This window comes from Corvus kubaryi, unplaced genomic scaffold (genome assembly GCF_017639235.1).
Source record: "Corvus kubaryi isolate FWS band 111438036 unplaced genomic scaffold, C.kubaryi_AGA036_p1.0 137, whole genome shotgun sequence".
NCBI lineage: Eukaryota > Metazoa > Chordata > Aves > Passeriformes > Corvidae > Corvus > Corvus kubaryi.
In genome coordinates this window covers 11782944-11795066 of record NW_024580671.1, presented here as the reverse complement: position 1 = coordinate 11795066, position 12123 = coordinate 11782944, and the positions used below count along the sequence as shown (strand labels likewise).

At 34.0% G+C, this 12123-nt stretch overlaps 1 protein-coding gene across 2 annotated transcripts in view; it reads left to right on the top strand.

The window, feature by feature from the left end:
- SLC16A7 (solute carrier family 16 member 7) overlaps positions 1-11559 on the top strand; it is an 86139-nt gene extending 74580 nt beyond the window's left edge. For both annotated transcript variants that reach the window (XM_042017887.1, XM_042017888.1), the window contains exon 5: positions 953-11559. In XM_042017887.1, the coding sequence (XP_041873821.1) occupies positions 953-1224 (272 nt within the window). In that variant the 3' untranslated portion in view covers positions 1225-11559. The remainder of the gene's footprint in view (positions 1-952) is intronic.
- The last annotated feature ends 564 nt before the right edge of the window (positions 11560-12123 follow it).

The window sequence follows — 12123 nt, the reverse complement described above, 5'->3', positions numbered from 1 at the left end:
ACATTTTTTATGAGACTGCTTATTGATAAAAATCAGCAGACTGCACTATTTACACTAATAGGTGAATTGTACACTGGCAGTGCTATTCAAGCTTTTCCTAATATGAGGTTTGTGAAAAAAAAGAAAAGTCTGGAATAATTTGCTGGCTTGTAAATGTGTATCAGGTGAATAGGCTGGCATTATGGTTTCAACTCAGTAAAAGCATCTAAATAGGTACTAAATTGAAGTGTGCATGTTACCCTGTGAGTTTCAATTATACTGTAGGAAAGTTCAGAGCTAAATACTTGGATATGTGTAAATGTTAATTTGGGAGTTGGGAAAATTTAAAAGGAATGGCTCATGAATTGGAAGAACTGTTATCTTTATTCTCCCTGTCCTGAAGAAATTAATCTCAGAGGTCTGAATGTAAGTTTTAGGTAGAAGGCTCAGAGTTTAAAACTCAGCAGTTGAGCGTGATGGCTGAAGGGAAAAACCTTTCTATCTCTTTCACCAGTCACAGGAAAGCACATGTAAAAAGCAGGCAGCTGATGCAAGGAGACAGCAGCTGAAAAAGGCACATACCTCTTCATCCTACTGTCTTTATGCAGCCTCAGTGAGTGGCAGACTGTCACTCCAAACAATAGGAAACACAATTAGGAGGTGAATAAAATAATACGGCAATGAAAGAATGAAAATGAAAGAGCTGAAAAACTGTCTGTCATTATTCATTAAGCTTTACTTGCTTTGTTCTTCAATATTTTTTTATTGTCAGTGTCTTCAATGACAACTGCTATCCTGACTAATACAGGGTTTTTTTAGGAGTTCCACTGTTAGACAACTTTAACATGTTGAAAATGTGTTTCTGCTCCAACTTCAAAACCAAGAAATATATAGATATTTCTCCAAAGGAAATATGTGGATTATATTTGGTATCCTAATCTAAATACTCTTTTTCTCTCCTCTTGTCTTTCAGGTTGGCTAGTAGATGTTACTGGTGAATATCAGTACATGTATTTTGTCTGCGGAGTAATTGTGACTGTGGCCAGTATCTGGTTGTTCATTGGCAATGCCATCAACTACAGGCTTTTGGCAAAAGAAAAGAAGTTAGAAGATGAGAAGCAGAAAGCACAGAAGAATGCTGACCCAAAGGAAGCAGAACCATTAACAAACAATGAGAATGAAGATGCTTCCAGCAGAGCTGATAAAGCTCTTGAAGATCCATCAGAAAGAGAAACCAATATTTAATCTGAAATATAGCTCAGAAGGCAACGTTTATGACTTCCATTAGGAATCTGTCTTCAAGACACAGGCCAGGTTTTGTGGTAATAATGATCAGTCACAATATTGGATGGGAACAGATTTTTGCCCTATGGCAAGACTCTAAGCTAAATTACTATCTATAGTTTATTTATTTCAGTGATACAAAATTACAATTACAGAGGTAGTGACTCAATGCAAATTAGTCCATTAATTTTTATCTCTGGACAATCAAGAGACAGGTAAACCAGGCTATAAAGCCTTCCAATGACAAACAGTTTTGTTTCAAAAGTATATCTAATGCAAAAGTATTTCCTACTCTTATTTGGGAAGATGCTTGCATTCCTCTTTAGGATGTGGTTAAAGGCTATTGAAATAATCTGCCCAAACTCTACTTACCACTGATATTAAAGAGAACATAAAGTCAAAGAGACATAATACCTGACTGAAACACACTGAAACATTCAGTACTCTTTTGTATGCCCACTGGATAAAAAATATGGCTGCATAAGCCACAACCATTTATGGATATAAAAGTTAAGGTTAGGAGATAAATAATTGGTGAGCATATCTCTAAAATACATCAAAAAGCTGATTTATAATATATTCTAGAAGTAGTTTCCTCCAGTGATAGCTGATTACGTTGTACTTCAATATATACATTTGAATACAAAGTACGTTCAGACCTTGCTAATTCAAGCTAAAATCTGCCTGTACATAGAAGATTTAAACCCAAGATTTACATTTCTAACAAGAGTGGCAATTAGTTTGTTTGATTATGTATTCCTGTGTAGCTGAAGGATCTGGATCGGACTGTGAAGCCATTTTCCTAAAGGGACTAGATTCAGAATGTGCTGATGTCAAAAGGATACTAACCCTTGGCTTTTGTGGCCTTAATCAGCTTCATGACAATGACTTCAAAGTAGATGCTTGGCTTTATTGACAAGTCGTTAGTTGTTTGATGGTTTCCTGAGAGGAGATTTAAGATCTAACTTCAGATCTTTGCAGATAGGTAGCTTCATACCACTGCTCACTTCCCTTTCCCAGGAATTTAGTAAAAAGCTACTTCTTTTTTTGTAATGCTGCTTTGAGCAAAAATGCTGTAAAGCACCTTGACAATGGCAGTCTGGAAGCTTTGTATTGACATATCTGCTTCATGCAGGATGTTTAGTCTTGTGTCTACAATTTCATGCAGACACTCATATAAATTAAAATGTACACATTTGTTCCGCTTCCTTTAGACAAAAGAAAGCATAAATCTACAAATCTGACTTTACAGAAATCATTTAGTATTGCATTTGAAAGTTAAAAGTGCAAGCTTCTGAAGGAAATATGTGAAATTATTTCTGTTCTATTTCTAGGTAAGGAAAAGTGCTATTCATTTTGGAGGGATGCTTATTAATGCCTTTAGAAATTGTGAAAATTAAGGGTCTGATTCATAAAACATTTAGACACTGTTTATGCAGGATACACCTACACTCAATTCCAGGAAAAGTATATCATTCATTTTAGTCTTCTAAATCTCAAAAAAGTTGGAAATACATTGGACAGAGAGCTGTGATAAATGCACTCTGAAGTACCAATAACAAAATTTAAAAATTAATGGTAAAATCTAGTAGATATGAGAGGGCTTTTAAGAAAGTTGTTTCTTAATATTATCATGTTCAATATTATTTTAATTTTTCTTTTAAAATTGTTGGTAGTACTTGCTTTTGTTTTGCTGGTTTATCATCTTATAAAGTTCCACATTAGTGCTGAATTCTTTAATGTTCTCATCACTGTTTTGGGGAAAAACATCATGAATCTACTCTCAGCATGGTACAGAATTTAATACCTGCTTTTTACCTAATTACATTCAGGAAAACCAAGCTTCTCCAACAAATCCTGTAGTTTTTTAAGAGAAACAGAAACAAAATATATGCATTTCAGGGTTTTGGGAGAAAATACTGGTTACATGTTCAGATTTGAATAGTGTACTGTGTAAAGGGGAATGATTCAGTCCCAGTAAAATTACAGCTCCTCTCCCAACCCCCAGCTTCAGAGAGGAAATAAATACATTGCACCTCCCTCTGAACCTTAGCCTTGCTAGCACCCCATGACATGAAAGCATTGCTCTCTTTTTGGCTGTACAAATATACTGAGTGAATTCCAGGATCTGTGAAGGCCCTGCACACCCATAGCCAGAAAGTGATGAGTTTCACAGACACTAAGCTTTCATGCAGTGGGGAATATCAGTTATAAATACCGGATTGTGAAAGATGAACTGAAATTTTAGCTGAAGAGTAGTCATCAGGAACATCACTCTGCTCTTGACAGCCACTGATAGAAAGGCAGAGATTATTTGAAAAGAGATTAGTACAGGAGCTGAACCAAAATGTCTGAGGCAACACTGTAGGTGCTTATTATTTCTTTGCAAAAAAGCAGCATGATTAAGAATACAGGGTAGAAGAAAACAAGGGTCAACTTTTGACTGAAGGCTGTTAAAAGTTGCTGTTGAGTAAATAAAGGATTCAGAAAAATGATGATAAAAAAAAGTCTCTCAGGAAATATGCAGGCAACTTGCCTGTTCTATGCAGGATCTCAGAATACAAAACAACGTGGCATAGGAAATAAGGGAAAAACAAGGTTCCTCGAGCCATAGACACACCTGACCACCAGTAGCAAAAATTATGTTACTATCTCAGAAGAGATAAAAATTTCTATAAACACTCTACAGAGATGCTACTCTTTCTTCTCTGGTAAATTATGTTAAAAGATAATAGGAGTGCAAGAGCTGTTTTACCACCACTCACCAACGTGCAATTTCTAATCCCATAAGGCAAAATTATGTGGCAGGCAAATGGAGCAATATAAAGTAGGAAGAGTCAAGTGAAACATTTACTTACACCTCTTTCATTACTCTTCCTCTTAATAATAGCAACAAAATAAAACCCATCAGCATACTCTTGATACTACTGAATATTAAATAAGTTAAAATCCAGAGATGAGGGAAGAAAATTGGAACCATATCTATGCAAAAACTGCCTCAAATTAAAAACCTGTGTCTTCCAAATAACAGGTCCTAAAGGGGCAATTGCCTAGTATAGGTAGCTCTTATTTCTAAAAGTAATGATGGAAACAAATTGCCTTGAATCATCTTTATTCTGAGCATCAAAGTAGCAAAATGAGTATACCTTGCCTTCAAACTCCTGAATATCATTCTTACTTGCACTGACCTGTAATTTGTACTGTAAATCATTTCAAGATTACATTTCTGCTTTCAAGATTAGACCTGGGTATATATATACATCATCTCTCTAAATTCTTCTGGTTTCTCTTAATTACCTCACCCTCAGTCTGAAACACTGAAGGGTAAGGACTAAGACATTCCTCTGATAAGTGATGAAGAAATGTTCTCAAACTTCATAGCACATGAGTCTCTTATGCACGATAAGAATCTGTAGTCTCTGTCAGTGCAAGCAAATCCTTAATTGGTCTTATTCTTATTTATACTCATGTATGCTTCATTCTTTCAATTTCTCTGCCATAGTATCACTAAGCCTAATTATCCTCTTTCTCTTCTAGAAAAAATAATGCCAAAATTTGAAAATTAGTAGCAAGGTGGGATAGCATCAATAATATTTTTGCCTATTTAATATCAAGGTTAAATTTAAAGTTGTTTTAAAGTACACATCGTCTCTCTTTTGGGTTTTTTATGTCATACACTTTATTAGCTGGGAAGTTATCCTGTATTGCCCTTTCCAACTCCAGAGAAAGATTCATCACTAATAATTCTCAGTACTATTTCAAGAACGTATCGAAATTTCACACCCTCCCATCTCTCCCCATTTAACTGTGATTGCAGTTTATTCTGTATTTCCATGAAGTTCAGAAAAGCATATTTTTATATGGAAGACTACAATGATTTCAGGAACATGATTTGTGAGCTGTTTTGACAGAGCTAGGGGAAATCTGACTTCATCTTTGAATAGATTTTTTTAAGTCATGCTGTCCTTATGAGAGGAAGTTCAGCTTTACTTACTGCTGAAGTGAAGTGCAGCAATTTTACTGATTTTTTTTTCAAAATTCACATGCATTTTAATGGTAGTGTTGCATATCAGTATCCATTGTGCTTAAAAAAACATTTGGCAATGTGTACATGATTGTTCCTCCCAGAGAATTCTCTTAAAAGTTCCCCATCTCCACCATGCCATACTTCATTTTGATGTAACACAAAAAATTTGGACTGGGTATGTAGGGACTTATTTTTAATTCTTTCTTGTTGTTGTTTTTCCTGAAATGCCACATTAGCCATGTTGCCAAAAGCAACATTTTTCACTTGCTTCTTTCATGTCTGGTTGTGAATATTAGTGGAGAGGTATTACTGGGATACATAAGTTACAGATACCACATGCAGTCAGATTTTGGGCTGCTATCAGGATTTCACTAAACAAAGCCAATCACCACTTTTATAGATGAACATGCTATAAATGACACTGACAATTTTGCCTATAACAAAATGGAATCAGGCAATTTTTGTTAGTTTCTCTATAGATGACTATTTTTCTACTCACAGAGAGGAATATAAAGGGAATTTTAAAATAATTATTTTCAGAGATGGCATGCCAGTTTTAATAAGGCTGTTTGGATTTTTTGGGGGTGGGTGAACTTCTGATATTTGTGCAAATATATATATAATTAAAGTGCTTGCATGTACTATCATATTTTTGGTCAGAATTTGCATAAGCATTGCTGTGTGATTTCAACATAATTTGCATGCTGTAGTTTTTCAGTTCAAATTTTCCTCATCATCTACCTCTCAGTTGAAGTTTGGAGACTTGCACAACCCTGGAAGAATAGAGTTAACAAAATGCATAATGGTAAAACCTGTACAGAGTATTAGAAAGTCTCCCAAATATTTAAAGCTGCTTACGCTTCTGCTTTTAAGACAGTGCATATGTCTAACCACATCTTTGTACCAGTTGGCATATCTTTATTAAGTCTGAACACTTAACCCATACTTGTAAAGTTTTTGTATCACTGATCTTCTATAAAATCTCAGCGTGTCATTTAGATATCCAAAGTCTGCTCTCTTTCTGTGAGATGCTGGCCCTCCTTTCTTTTTTGTTTTCTTACAATTTCTGAGTTAGGGAAATTAACAAAGTTCATATGTCGAAACAGCTTTTAAAAGTATTACAGAACATTCTACATCCCTGAAAAAAAATTGTGTTTCTGATTTAGAAATAATACCAAATTTTAGCTTGCTTTTCCTTCATGGGGCAGTTGAAGTAGGTATTCACAAAATATTAGGTTGGGGCCAAGGAATAATGACTGTTCTTCACATGCTCTTTACAAAAACAGAGATGATTGTTCCTTCAAAGATATTCTTCAAATCATTCTTGCCTTCTAGGACCTAGTACAAAGACCACTAAAGCCAACATAAAAATACCAATCAAAGAGCTTTATCAGACACTGGAGGTGATCTGGCTTCAGTGGAGGTTTCAGCCTTATTTTCTCCATTCCAAATCTCAGGACTGTCAGATATAACACAGCAAATGCAGGATTTGTTACAACTGGCAAATTTGCTATGCCTGCATAATATTCCTAATGAATCAGTCCCTAAATTAACGCACAGTATGTATTATTTTAACAGTATATGTAAATAAATTTTTAAAAAAATCCCACCATACACTCTGAATGTAAATTATAAAATACAGAGGATATATTTAAATAAATATCCAAACACATCTGTTAACCCCAAAGGAAATTATCTATTTCCTTTCAAGCCTTCTTTGAGCAGTTTATAACCTTCATTTTTCTTATTTCCAGAGAAAATGGTTTATGTCTTCTGTGAATGTATATATGGACATATATAAGGGAATATATATGCAGATGTGGTATGTGTGTATATACGTATTCCCCTATATATAAAACTCTAATTTATATATATTATATATATTCATGTATATATAAAATATATATAAGGTTTTAGAGTAAGTTGCATATTGTGCCTGATAAATGAAACATAATTGTAAGCAAATAAAAAACTTCCACAAATGACAGAAAAATTTGAAGCTTTTCTGTAAGGGCATATGTTATTTTTCAGTTTCTGCTAGATTTATTTATAGTAGAAATTCATTCAAAAAGCTGCAGTATTACATAACACTGGTTTCCAGCTATGACTCAGTTCAAAGCAGCCTAAGATCACTGAGAATGTTCATTGATGTAGACAGCAAAATCTACATTGTTGGTGAGCTTGGTGGTGGGGTGTTGTTGCTGTGGAAATATTAACTAAATGATCTCTGAATAGGCTGCAACCAACAGACTGAGTTTTCATCTACTGTGGTATGTATGACAAGCTCATACAAAGTATTGGTGGACATGATATTTATGTAACAAGTATGGAAAATGAGGATACTCAGGCGTCTGCAAACAATAATCCTGTTAGATTAATATGTGAAACTGTCCAGAACACTAGTCACTAAAACCACTGACAATTTATCATACCTTTTACAGGTTTTGGTGGCTTTAATTTGTCTGCAAGTAGGCAAGCCCATGAAAAGTCTACATTTGGCTCTCACTCTTTAAAAAAGTTATACCATGAAATTACTGGGAGATTTTTTCCACAGTGGTACATAAATCACTTACATAAATTCCCTTCCTTGAAAAGTGATATAGCTGCATTTTCCACTTACAGCCTACTTGGAAAGTTCACCGTATCTGCAGTTTATCAACAGAACCTGGTATTGCTATGCAATAATTAATAATTAAATATGCAGTAACCATTGTTTTTGACTAATAAAGTTGTTTCTTCCTTTCTGTACTTTGCAATACTGTATGGTTTTTACTTGAATATATTGGCTAGATTTTTTTTTTTTTTGACAACCATTTATTAGATAGAGGTGCTATTTATGTTCCAAAGATATAAGAGTGAATGATAACATCCTCTTTCTAGATGCCAAATCCCTTTTTTGACCTGACAAAATTCATTGTTCCTAACATATATTAACCTTGTAAAATGCTTATGCATTGCATTAAATTGTATTTAAATGCATTTTTGTTCATTAACTTCTATTCCAGGCTTGTACTACTGTGTAATATGTCAAGTTTGTCCATATATATTTATGGGAAATTACAGTGAAAATTGTGTAAAATAAGCAATTGGGAGAAAAAAAAAGAAAAATGAAAATAAAATTTCCATGTAAAGTTTCTGAAAGGATGTAAATTCTGTTTTCTTAGGCTCCTTAATAGTAAATTATTTACACCTTCAGAGTGTGCAAATATTCATAGATACATAGATTGATTCACTATTCAGTTGTAGCAAAGATCTCAAAATCACTTCTTGTTGCATACAGAAACACAACTTAAAGATTTCCTGTGGACAAAAGATACTACTAGTAGCAGAACATTGTACCAACCCCTTGCTATTCCTAATTTCAGCATAATTAGGATTTATTCTCATACATAACTCAAATATCATCTGGACACCAGAGATTTTTTTTCCTCATTACTCGAACTGGGATATTTCTATATTCCATGTATATGCAATGTTACTGCTTGATCACCAATACTCATTTTGCTACAGAAGAGGCTTGAAATAGTGCATGTAGATAAGCCTTACTTTGTATCATCCTTATAAATCTTATCTGTTCCTGTGTTTCTGTCAATTGACTTCAGTCTATGATTGCTTGCCCCAGTTAAATTGTTGTTTTTTACAGAATGTGATTTGATATTTAAAATTAAGATATTATGGGGGTGTTAAAGACAGTATTAGGATACTGTCTACACACCTTTCATACAGATGCATAGTAAGCTACTAGGAAACAAAGATGTAAAAGATGAACTATTGAGTGAGAAAGAATTTTTTCAAAGCAAATGATTGTTATAATTCTAATAACTGTAAAATCTATTTTCAAAGAATTATGCCTACAATCTTTGTGATACAGAAGTTTTGATTCAGCTACCAAAATATGTTTAGATTTTGTTTAGATTATGAACCCTCATAATAGTTGCGTATCTGACTATTTTAATATTAATAAAAATCCATTTTCAGGCATTGACCAAGCAAAAGAATAAAAATAAAGCTAAAAATATCTAGTGGTGAAGTTGTCCCTTTGGAACAACAAACAAGATATGATATTTAACCCTGCTCAAATACATAGCTGGTATCACTTTTGTGCCTAAGGATATGTTGTGTCACTGAATCTGATTGCGTGACTAAAATATATTGCTAAGAAATGGATACTGAATTGAGAAAAATCATTCCTGTTACTGAGGTTTTGTGCTTTGATAGTGTAGTGGCAACATAAATGGAGACCTCAGTCTGTAGTTACAGCTGTAGTAACAGCTGTTACTGTTTCCAACAAATGTTATTTTATTCTAATAATGAACCCTTTTAACTGCTGGTTATTCCAGGTCGAGTAAATAGATTGCATTTGCCATTGCAACTCAACATTAATAGCTTCCACTGTTTTATTCCTCTGATCAGGACTTTAAAAACATTGTGATTCATTGAAGATCCTAATCTATAAAATGCACTCAACCTTGAACTTGTGTGGGATCTGCTGTGCCAGCCGGTTCCCTAAAAGTCTATGGGACCTGATGGGATTACTCTGAGAATACTCAAAGTGCTGGCTGATGTCAATCCAAGACCTCTATCAATTATGTTTCAAAAGTCTTGGGAATCTGAAGAGGACCCAGCTGACTGGAAGCTGACAAACATCTGTGCTTGCCATAGCACATTATGTCTTGCTCTATCTTCTTATATTACAGATAAGACAGTGCCCTAGAGATCAGAGATACCAACAATATTTTTTAAATATGAAGTCTGAATCATAGGTCAAAGAAAATTAAATTATATATATAGTGAATAGTAAATTAAATATATAGTAATAGTAAATTATATATATATAAAATTGATGATTTTGATTCACTGGTTGAATAAGTAGTTCCATTTCATAAGGTGACCTCTAATTACCAGTGCCCAGTGACACCAAACTGAAAGTCAGTCTTGTTTAAAAAATATCCACTTCTTGAACAACTGGTTTTCTCATGGAAACTTCCTACAGAATCCTATTGTATAACATAATGATGTTCTTACCTCAAAACTTGTATGTGACAATATGATTCTGTTCTTTTTTTGACTAGCATGAGACTTCAATCTTGATGGTTTGTCTGTACAAAGGAACTCTTGACCTAATCCAAAGTTCCACTGTTTTTTCTCACAAGGTATAAAAAAACAGATGATACACCCGGAGAAAATCCAAAAACACTGAGTCAGATTGATATTTTAAGGACATTTTACCCACTTTTTATCCATTAGCACAAATGGATCTTAAAACATCTTGAACTGTACTGTCTTGAATTCAGTTTAAAATTTTATAATTGTAGATTTCATGTATTGTGTGAAAATTGCCTCAAACCAATATTTCACATTAATATATGAGAATATAAAGAAATTTGTCAAAACTAATATTAATCTTAGATTATTTTCTTTTTTAGGATTTTGTCAAAATTTAGAGTAAATGGGCCTGGAAGGTAATTATGTTACTTCCCTTCTTTCATGTGTTCTTCTCCTAACTTTTTCACTGGTACTGGTCATGCAAGTGTGAGAGATTAAAAATGGCTACTGGCTTAAACATTGTTAAGATCACCGAAGGACTTTTGTCCATTGTAGCGACTACTGACCACTGAAGCCCATCCCTTCCCAAATATGCCTCCTGACAGGAATTTGGACTCTGACGGAAACTTGAGATAACATAAAGGTGGTACTTTTGTCCAAATATCTCAGGTCTAAGGAGAAGTAAACAAGGCTGAGGGAGAAGAGTGTATCCACAAGGAAAGCCAAACTCAGCAGCTGTGATACAAATCATCTCTGGCTGAGTTCAGGGTGGGAGAGGCCACAGCCCACAGGCTCATTTGCTGAGGCCAGGTTTGCGCACACTCCCCCTGCAGCTGAGGGAGAGGAGGAGAGTGTTTGGGGGTGTGACAGAAGGAATGAACACCCATACACAAACTGTCTCAGTTGTAAAACCTCCCAACAACAACAGTAAGTAAAAAAACTTCATAACTTCTTTTCCAACTGTTTGGACCTTACATGACAGAAAGCACCTCTGAGAAATTTCTTCGAAATGGTGAAGTTTCCATAAAGAAAAAATGAATCAAAATGCATGCCTGGAGGAGATACTGCTCAGCATTTGCAGATATCATCCTGAAGTCCTGCACATATTTCCATTTAAGATTGAATTAGATTTTATTGTTGGAAATTGTCAATTTAAATTTGAGTGCTTTTAAGAGTAGTAGCTAACATTTATGTTGTTTCATTAAAAACACCTATTAATTTTCTTTCTTTGCTATGTCTCTTTTTTTTTCCAGAGTTCAATTACAATATTTTCCCCTGGAAATTGTGTAACCATAGTTAATCAAGCAATATATGTTTTTATATATATAATAACTGTGACAGCATAATAGTTTTCATGCCTTCTATATCAATTATATAGAGTTCAAGTCAATTCTTACTGCTGTTCCTACTTCCCCTTCATACCATTTTTCATAAGCTGGAAATATGTGCAATCTATTCAAACACTTTTAATGTCTGTGAAGTTGGAATGGAAAATTTTGCTAATGCTGCTTTACTTGTTTCTTAATTTAAGACAAGCAGAAGTTCATCAGCACAATCTGTTTTTGTTTTATTATGCTCATCAAAGTTTGTGAAGACCTACAAACTACATGAGCATTTAATTAAACTTTTATATGTCATTAAATTCTCAGCAAAAAATTCATGTGAAATATTTAGGAAAATGTGTTATGCGAACATACTAAAACTCTCAAAACTTTCTTTTAAAATAAGTTTTAACTGAGTACTAAAAGAAAACATCTATTTTATGTAATCTAGTTTGGATATCCCTA